The sequence below is a fragment of the Physeter macrocephalus genome, chromosome 17 (genome assembly GCF_002837175.3).
Source record: "Physeter macrocephalus isolate SW-GA chromosome 17, ASM283717v5, whole genome shotgun sequence".
In the NCBI taxonomy this organism is placed as follows: Eukaryota; Metazoa; Chordata; class Mammalia; order Artiodactyla; family Physeteridae; genus Physeter; species Physeter macrocephalus.
Window position 1 is genome coordinate 28,688,808 of NC_041230.1, and position 22,831 is coordinate 28,711,638.

The following is a 22,831-nucleotide window of genomic DNA, read 5'->3' on the forward strand; positions in this document are numbered from 1 at the left end:
AAATCAGTTATACATATATCCCCTTTACAGATTTTAGAATAAACTCACTTAAAATGCTTGTTGAATACCTGTTAGGTTCTGGTAGGTATACAGCCAAGAGTGCAATTGAGTGTTTTCAGACACCACTTTAAGTGGATCTCATTAAGGAAAGTGTTGTTATTCATACTGTTCACACATTTCGTTTGCTTTTCTTAATAACAAAGAGTTTCCTATAACAGAAAAATACTTTTCCTTCAGATTTGTTAATCATGTATGTGTTTGAATGACACATCCATATTATTTCCTGTTATTTGATCTCCTGGAGGTGAAAATCCCAAACAGCATGGAGTATTACATTTGTTTTTCTCCTCTGTATGGTAGCCATCATTAGCACTTACCTCAGTTCTTCCTTAGCATTTCCTTTTTGGGTCCAAGGCAAATTTTTCAGCCTTTGAGACCAGACAGGGATTATTCATTTCTCCTTTTTTTTTTTTCTCTTTTTTACTGTTATTTGCTTCTGGAAATCCCTTACTCTGTCCTAGCCATAAATACTCCTTCTCTAACAGTTCAACCAGAAAAGTTATCTACTTTTCCCTCAAAGATGTGCTTTCTTAAACCAACCTCAGTGCATAAGAGAAATATCAGAATCATTCAGTGCTTTTCCCAGACAACTTGAAGGTTACAATCCAGGGGATAAGAATACTCTATGTGACTTAAACCTCAAGTGCCCAGTGCCACTGCAGACAGTTTTGGACACCTGGATGACATGTAAAAATATCTTATCAGAGCTGCCTTTCCTTTTGGGGGAAAAGTGAAGTTCCAACCAAATATTTCACAATCTTTCACTTCCCTTTCCCCTGAATATCAGATACCTTAGAGTCTAGAGACAAAAAATGCTCTTGTTAAAATGTCTTTAGGTGGTTTCTGTTTCAACTGGCAAGTGTACTCTTGATATACAATACACCTTTCTTATCTACTTTGCTACCAAAGAATCTTGTTGCCCTCCAAGTTTTCCCCATTAAATACAAGAAAATTGTCATCATTGGGACGTCCTGCAGGATATTTTAAAAGCAAATATATTTCTGGGTAAGTTTCCCTATCTTGATAGGGTTTGAGTTATACAGGTATACACACTAGACAAAGTTCAGCACATACCTGCTTAAGACCTGTACATTTTACTACATATAAATGTAACCTCAAAACATATTGAAGTCCAGTTAGTGATATGCATACTGAATTTTTTAAGGGGAAGTATACTGATTTCTTTGAAATGCATCAAAAAAATAGGTGGATTGATGATGGATAGAGATATGTAGAGATGTGATAAAGCAAGTATAGCAAAATGTAAATGGTAGAATCTAGGTGCTGGGTATATAGGTGTTCACTGTAAAATTAACCTTTGCTATATGTTTGAAATTTTTCATAATAAAATGTCAGAGGGGCATAGTGAACACTACACTAGAAGCTATCACGTGTAATGCATTCACTGTCTTAGGGGAAAAATCCAAAACATTTTCCAAGGAGAGAAAATCATTAATATTTCCAGTTGATTATATATTGTTATTGTTCATGCTATACAATTTAGCCTTTGGGTGGTGGATTGGAAAAAAGTGCTGCATCCACTGTTTTGGAACAGTGAGGTAAAGATGACAGCAATAGTAATTTTATGCCCAAAGTTTGGTTTTTCTTCCTATGGTCATTCATTTAACCAGCCTCTCCTGTCTTGGCAGCACAATCCTGAAGTCTTATTTTCAGAGAGAAGAAAGTATTCTTAAAGTCACTGAGCTGTATTATGATTGAATGCAAGCAAATATTTGAAGAGATGAATCATTGATTCCTGGACCATTTGTTAGAGAGGGTTAGGCCATTTGGCAGATGTCTCTGTGGTGAGCTGTTTATGATGGTAGAGGTCTGTGTTTTGAGAGGTCTGTGTTTTGTTCTCACTCCTTTAACACTAAACTTACTGAAAGCCCAAGTTTGTTTCCCGCCCCCCAGAGCGGCTTTAAAACATATAAAATGTAAAATTAATAAATCATAAATGATACAGAAATGGAAAGAATAGTCTTTACTTACTTTTTTCAAAGGGGGAGGATAAAAATAAATAATACTACACTTCAGAGAAGTAGATTTGCAAAGGAAATGTTTGTAATTATGCCCTTTTAGCAAAATAGTCATGAACAGTGTAATGATTTAAAAAGCATTACCATTTAGATGGTAAGAAAAGTATTTCTTTTTTAAAATAAATTTATTTATTTTTATTTATTTATTATTTTTGGCTGTGTTGGGTCTTCGTTGCTGCCCGTAGGCTTTCTCTAGTTGCAGCGAGCGGGGGCTACTCTTCGTTGCGGGGCGCGGCTTCTTGTTGAGGAGCACAGGCTTTAGACTCCCGGGCTTCAGTAGTTGTGGCTCGCGGGCTTTAGAACACAGGCTCAGTAGTTGTGGCGCACGAGCTTAGTTACTCTGCAGCATGTGGGATCTTCGTGGACCAGGGCTCAAACCCTTGTCCCTTGCATTGGCAGGTGGATTCTTAACCACTGTGCCACCAGGGAAGCCCAAGAAAAGTATTTCTACTAAGCAATGACATCCAGTGGTATCACTGCCATGAAATCAGTTGATGATTGCCACAGCTGCAAATCTGATAGTTGTATATATTTAAATTATGTGACTAGCTTTTTTGTGTGTTTCAAAACTGACTTGACCATCTAATGCTAAGTAGTCTTCAAACTTAAGGTGAAGTATATAGGTATTACAAATGTGTTGCCTTTACATAATCTCTAGTCTTACTCATTTTCCATTCCATTGAGTCTGTCAACCCTTGGATAACATTACCCATAAGCAGGGTACTGTCTAGGTCCAGTATGATGCTTCATAGGATGGATGTGGTGGGAAATATAGGGAGCTGTTTCATTGTGTTAGTATGTACTGTACATAATCACTAATGGATGTAACTATTTTCTAATGGTTATTTTGGCTAACCTCTCCAAAAGACTATGTTCAAAGATAGTCTCAGTTCATTTTTCTGGAAAAGGAGATTAACTTTTTAGACCCTAGAAGAATCACCCTTCAGTGTTTCAACTTGTCCCTTCATTCAGTCGGGAAGTCCTGCCTACAGTGCCAGTTTCTGTGTTGGGTTCTATAGCACAGTGATTTCCAGACCTGGCCACCATCAGAATCACCTGGGGAGCTTTTAAGAAAACACTTGTGGGCTTCCCTGGTGGCGCAGTGGTTGGGAGTCCACCTGCCGATGCAGGGGACACGGGTTCGTGCCCCGGTCCGGGAAGATCCCACATGCCATGGAGCGGCGGGGTTCAAGTAAATAAAATAAAACCCAATTATTAAAAAAAAAAAAAAGAAAACAGATGCTGGCTTTTTGGAGTAGAACCAGGAATTTGGATTTTAAGAAGTACCTAAGTGACTCTAATGCCCATCACCTTTGGGATTATTAAGCTACAATCTTTTACAAGGTTCTTTGTCTAAAAGTATAGATAAGTAAAAATTAGTTCAGTACAGGGTAGATGAGTTCTATAAAAGATGAGTTTGTTAGTTATCTTAGTGCTCTTAATTAAGACAGATCTGATTCCAGAGCCCCCACCTCCCAGATTATCTGGTTACTTCTGATTAGCTACCTGCTCATTTTATAATAACATCTTGCATTTTAGGATCCATTTTACATGTTGGGCACTGTGGCATGTGTTTTACAAGTACTATTTCATTTAATCCTCATAGAACTACTATGAGGTGTAAGAACTATTACTATCTCCATGTTTTTTGTTTTGTTTTTTTAATTAATTAATTTATTTATTTATTTATTTTTGGCTGTGCTGGGTCTTCGTTGCTGCGTGCGGGCTTTCTCTAGTTGTGGTGAGAGGGGCTGCTCTTCATTGTGGTGCATGGGCTTCGCATTGCAGTGCTTGTTGCAGAGCACGGGCTCTAGGTGCACAGGTTTTAGTAGTTGTGGCGCATGGGCTTAGTTGCTCCGCAGCATGTGGGATCTTCATGGACCAGGGCTCGAACCCTTGTCCCCTGCATTGGCAGGCAGATTCTTAACCACTGCGCCACCAGGGAAGCCCTCCATGTTTTAAAGTGTGTCAGTAGTCAGGATAATTAGAATGCGTAGCTGGAAATATTGCAGGGCTGGGACCTGTGCCCAAACTGTGTGACTGCAAAGCCAGTGCCCTTGTACTGTAGGTGGCCTCTGGCATCCCGTACAAGATCTGTACACTGAATGTTACTGTCTTAAAACAACGATCCTTGGAAAGTGGGCCTTGGAATGAGATAAAATGAAGCTGTCTAAAGTGTAATTGTTTAGCTTCACCACCCAGTCTTTTGCCTAAAGTATTCACAATTTAGTCTCTGAGAAGTGTCATAAGTGACAGCCATTTCCAGATGAAAAGCTATACATTTTTTAGTGCTGAATAAATCTGAAAGATCATACACTTTGTTCACTTATTTGTCCTGCTTTTGGCTGTAACCCTCAAGAATACTCTGTATGCTCATTTCAGAAAAAAATTATAAGTAACAGCTCTTATTTTTTCCTTGTATGTTTCATAGTCTTTGCTTTGAAACGCCTCTTGGCTTCTCCCCCCTAATTAACTTATTTATACCTGGTCTTTACAGATATTCCCTAAAAAAAGAGTCTTTGGTTTTAAAATATTGAAAATACTTGTATTTTTTTACTCCGTTTCCTTCTCTGACAAATTTTGTAGTTGACATCATTTTCTAGGTCATTTAAGGAAAATGACTCTTTTGGAAAAAATTGACCTGAACTATACTTGAGTTCAATTTGGAAATAGAAAACAAACAAACAAACAAAAAACCCACTACATTTAATTCTCCTCACCTCCAAATTAGTCAGATTTTTAGAAATACCTGTATTATTGGATATCTTCCATTTGCTTTGAAATGTACTAAATGGAAATCTGCATGGATTTAATCATTCTACATTCAGTTTAAATAAGCCTTAGCAAAAATAATTTGGATAGAATAAAGTTTAAGAATTTGATGAGGACACGGGGAGGGGGAAGGGTAAGCTGGGACGAAGTGAGAGAGTGGCATGGACATATATACGCTACCAAGTGTAAAATAGATAGCTAGTGGGAAGCAGCCGCATAGCACAGGGAGATCAGCTCGGTGCTTTGTGACCACCTAGAGGGATGGGATAGGGAGGGTGGGAGGGAGACGCAAGAGGGAGGAGATATGGGGATATATGTACACATATAGCTGATTCACTTTGTTATAAAGCAGAAACTAACACACCATTGTAAAGCAATTATACTCCAATAAAGATGTTTAAAAAAAAAAGAGAATATGAGATCCAACAAAATTCCTTCCTTCCTTCCTTCCTTCCTTTCTTCTTTCTTTCTTTCTTTCTTATGTGTTTATTTTTAAATTAAAAAATTTCATCCATTTGGAATTTTTAAATATGGCTTGTGATAGGAATCTCATTCCCCTTACATGGATAGTTAGTTATATCCTAACAGATCATGTATATATCATGACTCACACTTTTCCACTGGTTTTTCAATGTCTACAAACTTATTTTTAACCCACTGCTTTCCTCACAATCACTCCCAACATTGTTTCTTGTTAGTTATTCTAAATAGCTCTACAAGTGTTAGCATTAAACGGTAACTTTATAGGATCCCCTCTTCTCTCCCCTTCAAGGCTTTGTTTTCTGAGACTTAATCTCACCTTGACATCCTCAAATCATGGCTGATATTTTTAGTACCTGATTTGTCTCCCTTCCTCAGGTATGCCTTCTCCAATTTAATGTATCATGTTGGATTGAATCTACTGTTTGCATGTCATGTCCATCCCAACTTCCATACTGATTGCATGGAAAGGCTCTGGAGCTTTAGAGAAGCCAGTGGAATTCCCTCCTGCTCTGATAACATTGAGAGCACCTCCCCAGGAGATAGAGCGTTCATTCCCAAGTAGAGTTCCCTTGTATCAAATCTTGGACCGCTACATTCTGCCATCTGCAGAGTATTAGCTGGCTTAGCCACAGACGTTTATAGACTATTGGTTAAGAAACTATGTTAATCCAGAGTATGGATTTCTGTACAGCCTTAATGGAATGAGGTCGTTTTATATATACTGGTATGGAAAGATGTTAAGGGGGGAAAAGCAAATCATAGAAAATATGATGTTCTAATTAATTTTTTTAAAGCCAATTTGTAAGTACATAATAATAGGTGTGGAAACAGATTCATGAAGCTTTTAGCAGGGGTTACCTCCCGGAAGGGAATGGGCTATAAAGAAAGCCTTTCAGAAAAGAGCAAAAGACCTTTGCAGCATTTAGGTCTTAAAACGAACATGTATTCACTTTTTGTTTTTTGGTTTTGTTTGCTTGTTTGTTTGGGTCGCATTTCGGCATGTGGGATCTTAGTTCCCTGACCAGGGATTGAACCTGTGCCCCCTGCAGTGGAAGCACAGAGTCTTAGCCACTGGACGACCAGTGAATTCCCTCTCACTTTTTATTTTTTAAAAAATCACCAAATATAAAATAGATAGCTAATGGGAAGCAGCCGCATAGCACAGGGAGATCAGCTCAGTGCTTTGTGACCACCTAGAGGTGGGATAGGGAAGGTGGGATAGGGAGGGTGGGAGGGAGACGCAAGAGGGAGGAGATAGGGGGATATATGTATATGTATAGCTGATTCACTTTGTTATAAAGCAGAAACTAACACACCATTGTAAAGCAATTTTACTCCAATAAAGATGTTTAAAAAAATCAATGGACGTTGTAAAGCAACTATACTCCAATAAAAATTAATTTTAAAAAATCAATGGGGCTTCCCTGGTGGCGCAGTGGTTGAGAGCCCGCCTGCCGATGCAGGGGACGCGGGTTCGTGCCCCGGTCCGGGAAGATCCCACGTGGCGCGGAGCGGCTGGGCCCGTGAGCCATGGCCGCTGAGCCTGCGCGTCCGGAGCCTGTGCTCCGAAACGGGAGAGGCCACGACAGTGAGAGGCCCGCGTACCGCAAAAAAAAAAAAAAAAAAAAAAAAAAAAAAAAAATATATCAATGGATGAAAATATTTTAATCTAATAATTTAAGATTTCGAAGAAGTGACATTAGCTAGGCTACTGCCCAGTGGCAGACCTGCCAGAAACCTTGGATTCTTACCTCCTGTCATCCAAATTGTTCCAGCAGTGCCTTCTCTGTGGACTTTCTTGTGAGAAGGGCCAAAGCATCACTTTTTTTTTTTAACCTAATGTTTGCTGTCTTTAAGATTTTACCACTTCTTTTTTTTTTTTTAATTTTATTTGGTTGTGCCGGGTCTTAGTTGCAGCTCTCAGGCTCCTTAGTTGCGGCATACGAACTCTTTAGATGCGGCATGCATGTGAGATCTAGTTCCCTGACCAGGGATTGAACCCGAGCCCCTTGCATTGGGAGCACGGAGTCTTATCCACTGTACCACCAGGGAAGTTCCAAAGCATCACTTCTTAAATGTTACATTTTGGTCTTTCTCAGAAACCAGCATAATTTATAAGATCAACAGAAATTTATACCAAGGACCCTTTAAAAGAGTTATTTCTGATTGCTGTCTCCTTTTAAGCATTGAAATCTATTGGTTATCTACCCTCTGGAGGGAATATATACCCTGGTCCCTGCAGTGATGAGAATGGTATGGTATTACTTCCACTCTTTGCTATTTTAGAATGTGTTCTCTTTTATTTATTTATTTTTAATTTATTTTTGGCTGTGCCACACGGCTTGCAGGATCTCAGTCCCCCAAACAGGGATTGAACCCGGACCAGGGATTGATCCCGGGCCACAGCAGTGAAAGCGCCGAATCCTAACCACTAGACCACCAGGGAATTCCCACTGTGTTCTCTTTTAAAAGGTTATTTTCAGCTGAATCCTTGCATCATATTCCTACCTATACTTCAGTCACATCCTTTAAAGTACAACCTCCCTAATTTTGGAAGACAGCCTGACTATTTTGGGAGAACCAGGAACATCTGTGGTATTGCTTGGCTCAGCCATTGCCGTCTTGGTAGTCTGGAGGGAGATAATGTCTATCCATTGCCTCTCCTCTCTCCTCTCCTTCCCTCCCTCCCTTACCCTGTCCCTCCCCCTCTCTACATATTAGATTAGATTAAATATTATATATATATTTTTTCCCTTACATTTTTCCCCTATGAGCAGTAATTAGACTGGGCAGATATTTAAAAGAATTTACTACAAATCTGTCCAAAATAACAGAAATAAGTTTTCTCTTGCTTCTGATCCCACTAAATTATTTTATTTATATCTATTTCTGAGCCAGTGCTCAAGATATGAGGATGTAATTGTAAATAGCCAAATGTTGAGTAGAGACTACCAGTCTCTAATCCTTGTGTACCAGTCTCTAATCCTTATGTGTCTGTTTGTGTCCGTATGGGTCCTAGTCTTCAGGTCTCAACATGATTTTTTACTTTTTGCTACCAGCCCCACGTTAGTCTCCTGCTTCCAAATCTTTACTTCTTTTTACACGTAACCAGATTTCCTCAGCTTAATGAAGAGGTGGCTCTATCATTAGGCTTTTTTTTTTTTTAATTATAAACATGCTGTGTGGGATGAGAATGGCCATCCACAAATTCCTGGAGGATGGGGACTGTATCTTGTTCATCTTTATTCTCCCAGTGCCAGCCTGGTGCCTGATATGAGGTGCTCAGACAAAGATCATTGGTGCATCCCTGTTCTTAACTTTGCAGCAGTTGTGTGCAACAGACTTATCATTGTGAAAATGTAACCTTGTGATATATATTTACCTTCCCCAAAACAGAGTCTTGCTTACATAACAGAAAAACTCTGTAACTACTTATATGATTTCTGTAAATTCTCAAGAGTGCCTCCAAATGGGAAATCTATGCAGTTTGGGTAATTTAAACAGCACACTCTATCCTTTTATTATTCTTGTTATAAAGTGGGTGCTATCACATTGGTATCATAACCTTTTTTTTTCTGTTCTTTTTTTAAACTTTTTATTTTATATTGGAGTATAGCAGATCAACAGCATTGTTACAGTTTCAGGTGTACAGCAAAGTGACTCAGCCATACATATACATGTAGCCATCCTTCCCCATGTAGATGAACATCTGTAATTAGATAGTTTTATTTGAAACATATTAAAATTTCTCATACACTTAAATTAAGAAAGGAGACAATTTTTTTAAATCCACAAAAGGAGCCCTTAAAACAGTTGCACACATTCTTCTCATGTATTTCTGTATCGATAGAGATTTTTTTTTTTTAATCTATGGTAACTCCTGTGGTTTACAAGGGTATAGTTCAGCAATCAACTTTATACTATAATGATAGAAAGGAATCACTGGTTGTTAATTCTTATATAAAGACACCTCTTTGCATCAGAAACCTATAAAAATAACCGAAGATGATTCTTCATTGTAATCCTAATATATATAATATCAAACTAGGAAAGTTTGAGTAATTGAGTAGGCGAGAATCTTTTATTCATTTTCCTTTTCATTTTTTCTTTTAGAACTGCCACTGGATGACCAGGATTCCTTGTAATTGATAATGTTGGAGATCAACTCTGCAACTTTGTTCAGCGTTCAGTTGTTAAAAATAAATAGAATGCAGGTTCCTCAAATCCAGATTATGACAACAGTACTTGGAAAACTGAAAACTATCTAAATGATTATCTTTGGTTGGGCTGTGTTCTTAGCGAGCAGAAGCCTTGGCCAGGGTCTGCTGTTGACTCTTGAGGAGCACATAGCCCGCTTCCTGGGGACTAGAGGTGCCACTGCTACCATGGGTAATTCCTGTATCTGCCGAGACGACAGTGGAGCAGAAGACAGCGTTGACACCCAGCAGCAGCAGGCCGATAACAGTGCAGTACCCACTGCTGACATGAGGAGCCAACCCCGGGACCCTGTTCGGCCACCAAGGAGGGGCCGAGGACCTCACGAGCCAAGGAGAAAGAAACAAAATGTAGACGGGCTAGTGCTGGACACACTGGCAGTCATACGGACTCTTGTAGATAAGTAAGTATCTGGCTCACGGTCACCTCCTATCTAATGAAAAGCCTTCTGCCAGGAACCATAACTTTTGGACTCCTTCGCTTCATTAGGATATATTCGCCAAGCCTTGTTGCTCATAGGTCAAGGGGAGAATATTTTGTTTCTCCTCTGATGGCAGAGTAAATTATAAGGTTTGATGTTTTTACTTGCTAACATCTACACTGGTCGGGAAATGTGTAAACATTTCTGTAGCAGAAAACACTATTTAAAGCTATGATCTTTATTAGGGAACGTAGTCAGTATGGAGTGAGTTTGTGTTGAAGTTACAAGAGGTAATGGTTTCACAAAGACTCACTCTTACCTTGTTTGACTGTCTACTCCACTGACCAGAAATTCAAGATGAGTTGTTTTACCAAGAGCATAGCTGCATGCAACTTCCGTTGGCAATGGAAGGACTTAAGTCGAGGAGAGCTTCCATCCTCCTCCCTCTTTTTTATCCCTTAGTTGGCCCTCTTAGATCCATTTGGGAAGCTTGTAAATTAAAAGACACTGCAGGACACACCTGTACCTGTTTTGTTTTCCCCTCTGCTTTGTCTAAGTACGAAATCCCAGATTAAATAACAGTGAAATTAAAGGGCACTGTTCAAGTTGAAAAAAATATTTTAACTTAACCCTATAGCACAGTAGTTAGGAGTAAGTTTTAGAACCATGGTGGACAAAGGTTCAAATTCTAGCCCAGCCCCTTAACTAGCTACATGACACTGAGTAAATTACTTCTTTTAAGCCTCAGATTCCTCATCTATAAAAGGAGAATAATACCTTTCTTACAAGGTTTATCATGATAAAATATATATAAAGCATCTAGTATGGTGCCTTGCATGTAACAATTGCTCAATAGAAGACAGTATTTTTTTTTTAAGTTCTATCTGGGTTCTTTTTGCTTCAGGGTCAGCTAGTATTATATATTTAAGTATCTAAATATTTGATAATCACATTTATAAAAACACAGTTTTGTTTATTCCTGAGAAAGTATAGCATAAAGCAAGGTATACCTGTGCATATTATTCTGAGGTATTTTTTTTCCTCATAGAAATAAATTTATTTTGCATATTTTTCTATCTGCCATAGTGCATGCTGGGGGAAGGTAGTTCTTACAAATATTCACCATAACCAATTCAGAAAGGCCTTCCTACGTTTACTAAAACCTGCCTTTGAAGTAGTTCTGGTACCTGAATTAATTTAATGTATTCTTTATATGTTTGTGGGAAATATCTGTTGAATATAAATCTATGCCATTTACATCCTCTAAATTCAAGGAAGAGTCTAGAAGCTGTTATGTAAAGTTTCTTCACAGTGACATTTAAAACGTGCTGTGAAATTGTAATGAAAAGTTGTCCTTCCCAAGTAGGGAAGTAAACCACAGCAGTGTTATTTAAGCCCATTGGAAAAACAGGTACAGAATAGACTTTGCTGTATTTTTTTAAAGTGTGATTAAGAGAGTGTGGGGGCAAAGCAGGAGAAGCTTTATTTCCAACCTTCAGGAAAATATTACAAATTATAAGAGAACTTGTTGCTAAAGCACATAATCTACTTATGTGAGGCAAGTAGTGTACACTTGAATAACAGCCTAACTTTTACCTTAAACCTGTTTGTACTGAATTATAGTTAAAACTCAGGCTTCCCTGGTGGCACAGTGGTTGAGAATCTGCCTGCCAATGCCGGGGACACAGGTTCGAGCCCTGGTCTGGGAAGATCCCACATGCCGCGGAGCAACTGGGCCCGTGAGCCACAATTACTGAGCCTGCGCGTCTGGAGCCTGTGCTCCGTAACAAGAGAGGCCGCGATGGTGAGAGGCCCGAGCACCATGATGAAGAGTGGCCCCCGCTTGCCACAACTAGAGAAAGCCCTCACACAGAAACGAAGACCCAACACAGCCATAAATAAATAAATAAATAAATAAATAAATTTAAATCATATGGGCTTCTAAGAAGACCTCTGCTTAAAAAAAAAAAAAAACTGTTCTGAGAAATTAGGCAGATGCAGAGCACATATGAAGGGACATGTTGGAGAATATAATGGCAAAACGGGGTTCAGACAGTTTGTAAACATAGTTACACAGCTTATTTTTTTTAAACTGCTAAAGAAAAGAATTTCTTAACCTGCGAAGTTTATAAGGCTATTAAAACTAAACATAAAAGACAGGACAGATGGGCTTAGTAAGAATATATGTAAAAGGGTGTATGCAGATATTCCAATTATAAAATGACCTATATTTATTGTTCTCCTCTCTCCTTGTTACTTAGGAGAGGATGACCTTGATTTGAGAGGACAGTACAGTTCTTAATGGCATAGTGAGAGACCTGCTATAGGAAATACACTTGAAATACACTTATTTTAAAATCATTTTGAAGTTTGATTATTTGCTTTTTTTTTTTGGTAGTAACTTTACCCTCAGATTGCTAATGGTATTAATGTTATTCTCATAACTTTGGAATTTTAATTTGCAGGCTCCTCCTGATGGAAGTTTTTTTGACACTCTATGTCTGCAGCATTTTTGTCTCTGTGTGTGTGTGTGTGTGTGTGTGTGTGTGTGTGTGTGTGTGTGTGTGAGTGTTTGTGTGTGTTCCCTGTCTTTTTTTCCCTTTCTCTCTGTCACTTTTGTTGTCTTCATCTGGGTCTCAGGGACCTTCAGTCCACAGCTGAACCTAAAAGTGGTGGTTCTGAGTTCCCATCCCACTGTAAGAAGCCCAGGTCCTGCTGCATGGCTTTCTCTGCCTTTTTCTGTCACCGGAGACTTGCAGGTTTATACCGGTTGCAGCTCAGATTATCATTCAGAGCTTTGCAGCTCCTTTCACTGAGAGCGGTACTCTGTTCCCACTTTATTTGGTGAGTCTGCTCCATCACTTGCACAGGTGGGGTTTTGGTCCCCATTACCTGCCTTGCTGGCATAAAGCTCCTGGTGACCTCTGTCTAGTTCTTGACCCAGAGCCCAGTAGTCTTATGACTTTAGCTTTTGCCTCCCACTGCAAGTTTCTGCTCTATTTCTGTTCCGCAAAGAATTTTATCTTGTTATTTTGAGTGTAGGGATGTGTATGTCCTTTAAGTGTGTCTGTATAGAATTCAGGTCCTCATATTCCTTATTGGTCACTGACCTTGTCATATTTTTATTAGTTTGCCCCTCTTCCTTAATCCCATTGTCCTTTTTACCACCCACCTCCAAATATCATTAGGTAATCATTCTACTGAATTTAAGGTATGTTCTTCCAATATGCCTGGCATATGTTTGTTTATGTCTGTATAGGAAGTTTATAAATATTGTTTTGTGTATGATTTTAAAATTTTACATAACAGAGAAGTCTCTTTGGTTTTAACTTCTCTCAACATTATATTTGAGACCTATGTTGCTGTATATAAAGCTACAACTGCTTCTTACTGCTACAGAGTATTCCTTTGTATGCTCAAAAGTACTATATTTTATTATCATATAATCTGGTGACAGTCACTTAGGTTACTACTTCTAAATTTTTTGTTCCTACAAATAGGATTGCAGCAAATAACCTCATATGAACCTGTGTAATAATTTCTCTAGCATTGTTGAGTATATGCATACTTAATTTCATTATTGCCAGATTGCCCCAGAGCAACATTTGTATCAGTTAGTTATATCATTTAAGACAATTCTTTTAAATAAGAATTTTCCCTTATTATGAAAAGGCACAGGATGTGTCAAACACCGGCACCTAATGAGTACCTGAAATGAATTTAGTAATTCTCATATTGCAAGGTTATTCTGTGGATTAAAAGATTGAAGACAATAGTTTGTTTTTGTTTTTTTCATAGTGAAACAGAGAGCCACAATATGTAAACAAATAAGCAGTGAATATACTCCTTAACTAATTAGATTATCATTGATGGGAAATATTTCATTCATTATTAAAAGTTCCCCTAAAGCACCTCTTTGGATTCCTGAGATCACAGTTTGAAAATCCACTGAATTAAGGGGAAAATGCCATTTTAGAGCAGTGACTAGAAGATTAAGTAGCTCCTTAATTAAGTTTGGTTTCTTTTTCTTCTAACACCATTTTATGAAATTTAAGCACATAGTGATATTTACCAGAAGAACACTTAAAAATGAAGATGTTACGTAGGCCCTTGCTTCTGTAAGTCCTCATTTGGGATTGTCATCTCCCTTCCTGGTGATTCTTTGAGGTACATATGAGGAAGATGATGTTGGCCTCCCTGGCTTGTCTCTATTGGCATTGGGCCACTAGAGGTAAAGCTGAAAGTGGGCTCTGGGCTCCAGTATTAGTCCCATGCTTTGACTTCAGGCTACATGGTGGTCCTTTCATGTGCCCTTGTGCCCATTTTATTTGTGGGCCATCATAGACAGTAACCTTGGAAATGAGCACACGTTGTGTGCGTTTGTCCTTATAGATTATAGCTCTCGTTGTCTCCTCCATCTCTTTCTCTACGCTCACTCATGTACATTTCTTTCTCTTCCTACCCCCACACTTCCAGTTTGAACTTTTATTTGAAATTGTCATTTCTTATTTCTTCAAGTTTGATGTCTTGAATGTTTGTTTTTCAGTGATCAGGAACCTCCCTATTCAATGATTACATTGCACGAAATGGCAGAAACAGGTATTTTTTAAGTTTTCTAAAATACTTCCTAATTAATGATCATGAAGAAGTGTAGCCACTTTTTTTTTTTTTTTACTAAAAGACTTCAAAAATACTTAACACACATGATGAAGAAAAAACCCCTTAGTCTATGGAAATTTTCTTGTATTAGGACAATAATTAATAAGCACTGTATTGTATCCTGAGTATATGCTGCATATTTCAGTAATGGTTTTAGCTCACTAAAATTATTAAAATAAAATTATTTTTGGCATTGACAGATCTTCGACTATAACTTTTCTAGAATGGGGAGGATAATTTTTTTGTCCCTCAATTTCCTAAATGTCATTCTGAAAATAGAGCCAACTGTTTCAGATACTTAATCTTCTCAGTTAACTCCTATGTCATAAATAAGATGCTGGAAACTATTTAATCATAATTGGAGAACCCAGAACCATAGCTTAAATTTTCTTCAAATAAAGATACCCCCAAATCACCAGACTCCTGTAAGTTAGGATTCTTTGTCTCTACTGTGATGACTAGCAATTGATGACCATGTCCATGCCAAATACTAGCTGCTTAAAAGCCACAGGATGTTTCTATTTTCCAAGATGTTTCTATTTTAATGTGAAGTCATCTTGTGTTGTAAGTTATATATTTTCACATTTTTAAAATATGGCTCCATCGTATAATCTTCTTGATTTGGTCCTAGATGAAGGATGGTTGGACGTTGTCCAGTCTTTAATTAGAGTTATTCCATTGGAAGATCCACTGGGACCAGCTGTTATAACATTATTACTAGATGAATGTCCATTGCCCACTAAAGTAAGTTAATACTTATCTTTTATGAAACTGACATCTACGCTTAAACACAGGATGAATGACCACAACGAACATTTGATATAATGCATTTCTTTTTATATGTTTTGGGTCTGTTTTATTTAATATTAATTTCATTATGTAAACTTGTTTTTTATTACTAATAAATTGCTACATCCTCTTTCTGTCAATAGCTTACTCTAAAACTTTAGTTTAAAATTTTAAAAATGTTAAAAATGGAAGCATTTATATCTGAAATGGCAATCTTTGAAACTAGAAAAGAATGTTCAGTTGCTGAGCTGATGTTCTTATCTCTCTCCAAACAATTTCCTCATAACAAAAGTTTTTTAAACATTTTCTATTAAGAGAAAACACTGTTATACCAAAAGCGCTTCTGAGTCTTAAACATGTTAAATATTGGCATAACTTTGATTATCCCTTATGTAGAACGAAAGTATCTAACTTTCATTGCCTTATTCCATATGGTCTATGGAATCCTTTTTTAAAAATTTAGGATTCTGGCATCTTTCATTTGTTTAAGCCTCAGACATTTGGGCCTAACATGGAAAACATGGACAGAGGGAAAAGTCTCTGGCCTTGTCACTGGTGAATTGACCTTTGCCTAGTCTTTTAAAGTCTTTTCCTTTAAAATTCGGGTGATATTTGTTCTTGATTGATAAAAAAAAAATTTTGTAAGAAACTTTTTACTTCAGTATCACCAGGCCCTATTGTTATCAATCATACTGGCATTTGGGTGGATTTAGTCTGTTTAACGACTCGAGTATATAGCATATATTTGATACAACTGGTACATTTTGAATGAAATGGAATCTAGCAATTCATTTAAGAAAACTTTCAGGTTGATCAAATAATATTTCCCATCAATAATGGTATCCTGTGGCTATATTATATCATTTTTGTATGGTCATTCTGAGTTAATTTAACACGTGGTTATTGCTTTTGTGTCAAAGAATTACCTTGAGAAAAAAAACCTAAGTAATATATTTATCAAATCCGTTTGTACATTTTTGTTTTTAGGATGCACTCCAGAAATTGACTGAAATTCTTAACTTAAATGGAGAAGTAGCTTGCCAGGACTCAGGTCATCCTGCCAAACACAGGAACACATCTGCAGTCCTAGGCTGCTTGGCTGAGAAACTAGCAGGTAACTCTGGGAAGCTCCACCAAGGAAGATCTTAAGTTGTTTAACATCAAGGGGAAGATGGCACTGCAGGTCTTCGCTCAAACCTGCTTTACCAGAAAGAAGTGTCTCTAAAAAAATAAAATAAAATTGAGCAACAGGGTCTAACTGGAAAAAAATTACTCAAGGCCACAGAGGTAAATGCAAACTAATTTAGCTTTGAGGACTTTCAAAGGGAAATTTAAAAGAAAAAGTTTTCCTTATTTGCTTTAAAATTAAAAATAAGAGAAAAGGCTAAGCTCATATGAGAAATAAAGATTGTATGTAATATGTAATATACATATACACACACTTTATAAAGTTTAGCTAGGCAATAGAGACATATTCGGTAGGGGAAGAAGAAAAGGAACTTTAAATTGGAGCAATTCCTGAGAAGACAAGCAGATTTTTTACTTGTCTGTGAATGTTACCCATTTTAGGAAAGTTAACATCAAAGTATAGGTGAATAACCCAGCTAGTTGTATCATTTATGGTGGAAGAAACGATGGATTAGAAATCAAAACATGGGTATTGGTTCAGCCTCTGCCATGTGCTCCCCAAGTGCCCTGGAGTAAGTCACTTCAGGAGTGTGTCTCAGAAGTGGGCTCAGTTGCTCAACTGTGAAATGGGGATAGTACTATTCCCTACCTTAAGCAGGAGACTTGAATAAGATAATGCACATGAGAGTACTTTGTAAAAGAGCTGTACAATTTTATTGGTATTAGTTACAAATTCAAAATAATGTAACACATTTAATTATATCCAGTGTTTGTTGTATTCATCTAGGTCCTGCAAGTATAGGTTTACTTAGCCCAGGAATACTGGAATATTTGCTACAGTGTCTGGTAAGTGAGACATCAAAGCTACTTATTCTTAGTCATCTAGAATTGTGCATTTTTCTAAAATTGCCCACTTAGCCACTGGCACAGAGAATGGAATCAGCTATAAATTTTATTTGCAGGTGTTTCCTGAGTGTTTATCTATTCCTTCCTGTGTTTAAAAAAAAAGTAAGGGCAGGATAGGAATTTATTGCAAGCAAAAACAGCTGAGTTGGTCTGGTTTTAAATTTAGTCATAAGATAGGTGCTATGATTGGCTTTTTTTGTGTGCGTCCTTAGAGTCTGCCAAATGGTAGTGGGAACCTCCACAGTGGAAACAAAATTACATGGCATTCCAGGCCAGGAAACTGAGGTCAGATTCCCAGTGTATATAAATCTCTGTTCCTCCATCCCTCCCACCACTACTGCTCTTAAAACTATTGTTGAGTATTTGATATATCGTCTGTGAAGCTTGTGGTTTGCCAAGGCTGTGCTATCAGATTTCTCACACTGCTTGACTACAGTCTTGACTGGTCTGTGTTTTTTAAAGTTATTTTTGCAGGCCTACTGTGCATTGGCCTTTTTTCAAAATCTGAAAGACCCTATTTTTCAGGACCTGTATGATACATACTTAAAACACTTAACACTATGCTAAGTAAGCACTGTAGGGATACAGAAGTAGTCTAACAGTCCTTTGCCCTCAAGCAGTTTCCTGGTTAGGGGAACAAGACTACTCAGACAAGATAATTAGCCTCCATTTTATGACAGGATATGATCAAGGGCAAAATAGCTTCCTTCAGACCAAGTGCCAAGGGTTCTGAGAAGGTGGTTGGGAGGTGGGAGAAACGGGTGGAGGCGGCTGGGAGTCATGGGAGGCAGACTTCCTGATGAAGGTGGGACCTCAGCTGGGTCACACCACAGGGCTAGGATTTGTTTGTGCACACAGGAGGAAGAAATGGGTTTCTTGGCTAAGGTCACATCACCGGCAGAAGCCCAGAGCCAGAAATGGCCATGTTCCCAGCATATTATGGAGAATTATCTGATCAGAAGACAGTGTTCAGAGACAGGAGGACATAGACTTAGTAGCCTGGTGGGGAGGGCTCAGGGCCTGAAAAACCAGACAGAGGGATTGAGGATGGATGTGGCAAGAAGCACGGTGCTAAACAGGCTTTGCAGCAAGGAAGGGCGATGGTTACATGAGCTCTGCAGAACCCAGTTGGGCACCAGAAAAGTGAGTGGAAATCATCTGTTGTTCTAGAGCTCTTTTGCAGGCACCTAGCATAGCTGTGGGGAAGGATGGCTGTGAGGAGATACGATGTTAAGCAGATAGACCTTCCTTCAAATGTGAACACATGTGACATGAACTTAAATGTAACAGAAAGAGCTCACTTGTTGCTCTCTCCCACCTACCATCAGCATTTGTAGAATTCCTTTCAGAGAACAGATTGAAAATGAAGCCATGAGTTGTTAATTTCATTATTGATAATTTTGGAACTTGGTAGTGATGAATGGCTCCTTTTAGGGTTCTGAATAAAAAGCCATTTTTAGCTATATTTCTGGGCTTCTGTTTGGCTTGCTTAAAGGAATATAAGAATCAGCATGATTTTATTTAACAAAGCTTTAATATATAAATGTTACTAAGTAAAATAACATAGTACATTTAATAAGATACTTTTGAAATTTCCATATCTATAAACGAACACAGTAACTTCAAGAAAATAATATAAGATTTTAAGAGACTCTATCTTGGTTTATTACTAACAATATTAGCAAATGGATAATCATGGACTTGAATGAGTAAAACTTTTCCTACTGCTCCAAAAAAAAATCTAGCTCACATTGGGTAAGAAGAGGAAATTGATAACTTGCCGCCTCTGCAGGGCAATGATTTTTTTTTTTCTTTTTTTTTTTACCTTTTGTTGTCTTTCAGAAATTACAGTCCCACCCCACAGTCATGCTTTTTGCACTTATCGCACTGGAAAAGTTTGCACAGACAAGTAGGTATAGTGACTTCTTATATTAATGATCTATATCGCTTGTTAAAACTCTTATTTTTCATAGTTACTGGATGAGCTGATACTTTTGAACCCCATCAAACATGCATACATTCTGGGGAATTCCCTGGTGGCCTGGTGGTTAGGATTCTGGGCTTTCACTGCCGTAACCCCAGGTTCAATCCCCGCTTGGGGAACTAAGATCCCTCAAGCCGTGTGGCACAGCCAAATAAATAAATAAGCATGCATACAGTCTGATTTGTCTGGGTAAACATCTCAAAGCCAGTAAGATGTAACAGTGACAAAGGCAAGAGTTTTCTCACCTAAAGAATCAAAACTTAATGGTTTTGAAGAGCCTAGGGGCAGGACAGGAATAAAGACGCAGACGTAGAGTATGGACTTGAGGACACGGGGAGGGGGAAGGGTAACCTGGGATGAAGTGAGAGAGTGGCATGGACATATATACACTACCAAATGTAAAACAGATAGCTAGTGGGAAGCAGCCACATAGCACAGGGAGATCAGCTTGGTGCTATGTCACCACCTAGAGGGGTGGGATAGGGAGGGTGGGAGGGAGACCCAAGAGGGAGGAGATATGGGGATATATGTATATGTATAGCTGATTCACTTTGTTATACAGCAGAAACTAACACACCATTGTAAAGCAGTTATACTCCCATAAAGAAGTTAAAAAATATATACATATATGTGTGTGTGTGTGTGTATATATATATATATATATATATATATATATATAAAGAATCAAAATTTGGTGACCGTGATTACCCACTTTTTATAGCTAAAAATTTAGTGATCATGTTGCTTCTTTCTAGAAAATAGAGCTCTTGGGCTTTGTCATTATTATAGTTTCCAGATTCTCTAATTGTCTCTCCTTACTCTTTCCCTCCATTAATCTACCCAGCAAATCATCCTACTCTTTCATGGTTAATTTAAGGTTTATGTCTTCCCAACAGGTGAAAATAAATTGACTATATCTGAATCCAGTATTAGTGACCGGCTTGTCACATTAGAGTCCTGGGCTGATGATCCTGATTATCTGAAACGTCAAGTTGGTTTCTGTGCCCAGTGGAGCTTAGACAATCTCTGTAAGTAGGAGTTGTCCTTTATTAAAATTCCTGTTTTCATTTCCAAATCCACTTCTTAAATAGGATCACAGGTCTTTATTTTGTGACAGTGAGTGTGAGGACAGGAATAAAGACGCAGACGTAGAGTATGGACTTGAGGACACGGGGAGGGGGAAGGGTAACCTGGGATGAAGTGAGAGAGTGGCATGGACATATATACACTACCAAATGTAAAACAGATAGCTAGTGGGAAGCAGCCACATAGCACAGGGAGATCAGCTTGGTGCTATGTCACCACCTAGAGGGGTGGGATAGGGAGGGTGGGAGGGAGACCCAAGAGGGAGGAGATATGGGGATATATGTATATGTATAGCTGATTCACTTTGTTATACAGCAGAAACTAACACACCATTGTAAAGCAGTTATACTCCCATAAAGAAGTTAAAAAATATATACATATATGTGTGTGTGTGTGTGTATATATATATATATATATATATATATATATAAAGAATCAAAATTTGGTGACCGTGATTACCCACTTTTTATAGCTAAAAATTTAGTGATCATGTTGCTTCTTTCTAGAAAATAGAGCTCTTGGGCTTTGTCATTATTATAGTTTCCAGATTCTCTAATTGTCTCTCCTTACTCTTTCCCTCCATTAATCTACCCAGCAAATCATCCTACTCTTTCATGGTTAATTTAAGGTTTATGTCTTCCCAACAGGTGAAAATAAATTGACTATATCTGAATCCAGTATTAGTGACCGGCTTGTCACATTAGAGTCCTGGGCTGATGATCCTGATTATCTGAAACGTCAAGTTGGTTTCTGTGCCCAGTGGAGCTTAGACAATCTCTGTAAGTAGGAGTTGTCCTTTATTAAAATTCCTGTTTTCATTTCCAAATCCACTTCTTAAATAGGATCACAGGTCTTTATTTTGTGACAGTGAGTGTGAGTTTTTCCATATAAGGTCCTCTACTGGTAGGTTGGCTGTATTCTAGCAGTAAAGTATCCTAGGAACTCTTCAGACTATTAGATGGAATGCTTCTAATTGCAGCACTCTCCTGTTCAAAAACTTTTACTGGTCACCTGTTTCCTCCTGCATCCAGGCCATTAATCAGATGCCACTGTCTAATCAACTCTTTCCAACACAAACTCTTCTCACTGTCCTACAAGCAGTTCCCAATCATTCCTACGCCTGGGCATGTTCCCCTCACTTGGAATTCCCTCTTTACTCTTCTCTCTGTCCCAACTTTGCTCTTCAAAACTCAAGTCATGTCTTACCTATACCGTGAGAGTTGCTCCCAACTTTTCTTTTTCTCCTCCAAGAGCTGCAAGAACTAAAACTACATTACTGCTCTGTCCTCACTCCCCCTCCCACAGGTAGCACTGTGCTAAAGCACAGTTGGACATGTGACCCCTCTGCTCCTACTGCAGCATTATGGGGAGTAGCTCAGTGCCATTTAAAGAATAATTTAAGCCTGTGTAGTGCCAGTTAAAGAATAATTCTGAAAAAGTACCATTTGGATTTTGCTGCCTGCAAAATAATGACTATAGGGAACAGAAATATAAACCTAGCAGTGCTGCCTTAATAGCATTTGCTTAATTAATCTTCATATGGCAGTGTAGCAGCAAAGCTAAGGTCATAAGTCTACCAATTCTGCCATTTGTGAGCACCTCCACTTCTTAACTAGAATGGCAACTAGCGATGACAGTAGCTTTTTTCTCCACAACAGCCTGCCTTAGAAATGTGCCCACTTTTTCTTTTGCAGTTTTAAAAGAAGGTAGGCAGCTGACCTATGAGAAAGTGGACTTGAATAGCATTAAGGCCATGCTAAATAGCAACGATGTCAGCGAGTACCTGAAGATCTCGCCTCATGGCTTGGAGGTAAAGCTTCCATAGACGGACCATTCTGGGGAGAAAATCTTGTCCTCATTTTCGTGCCCTGGTTCTGAACAAAAGCAATCCTTGCAAAATAGATGGAAGTTTTCTCCATACTCAAAGAGTGTTTAGAGGTAGAAGTGAGGGGGAGAGCATGTTTGGGATATTATTTACTCTTTCATATCTAACATAGTCCTATACATATAGTACATGCTATAATGTTTATTGACTGGTTTAAATATGTCTGATTTTCATCTCTGCCATTTTATGCAGTTAAAGGTACAAAGACTAGTGTTTCTAAAAGAGGCCCTTCCTTCCTTTTTTAAATCCCTGCATAACCAATTGTATTCCGTCTAGAGCTTCACCTTCTCCCTGTATGTTGAAAATGTTGCTCATTTGGGGGTGAAGGTTAATGAAAGAGCCGCTACATACAGGAAGGTACCATTAGGCACTAGACATGTCAAGATTAAAGAGCCGTTTGAAGA

General features: G+C 38.3%; 1 protein-coding gene across 1 annotated transcript in view; it reads left to right on the forward strand.

Annotated features, from left to right (window-relative positions):
- RSPRY1 (ring finger and SPRY domain containing 1) overlaps positions 1-22,831 on the forward strand; it is a 62,680-nt gene that overhangs the window by 4,818 nt on the left and 35,031 nt on the right. The window contains exons 2-9 of the mRNA XM_024124944.3: positions 9,468-9,972; positions 14,537-14,589; positions 15,281-15,393; positions 16,426-16,552; positions 17,354-17,412; positions 19,315-19,381; positions 20,353-20,484; positions 22,237-22,352. Coding sequence (XP_023980712.1) covers positions 9,623-9,972; positions 14,537-14,589; positions 15,281-15,393; positions 16,426-16,552; positions 17,354-17,412; positions 19,315-19,381; positions 20,353-20,484; positions 22,237-22,352 — 1,017 coding nt within the window. The 5' untranslated portion in view covers positions 9,468-9,622. The remainder of the gene's footprint in view (positions 1-9,467; positions 9,973-14,536; positions 14,590-15,280; positions 15,394-16,425; positions 16,553-17,353; positions 17,413-19,314; positions 19,382-20,352; positions 20,485-22,236; positions 22,353-22,831) is intronic.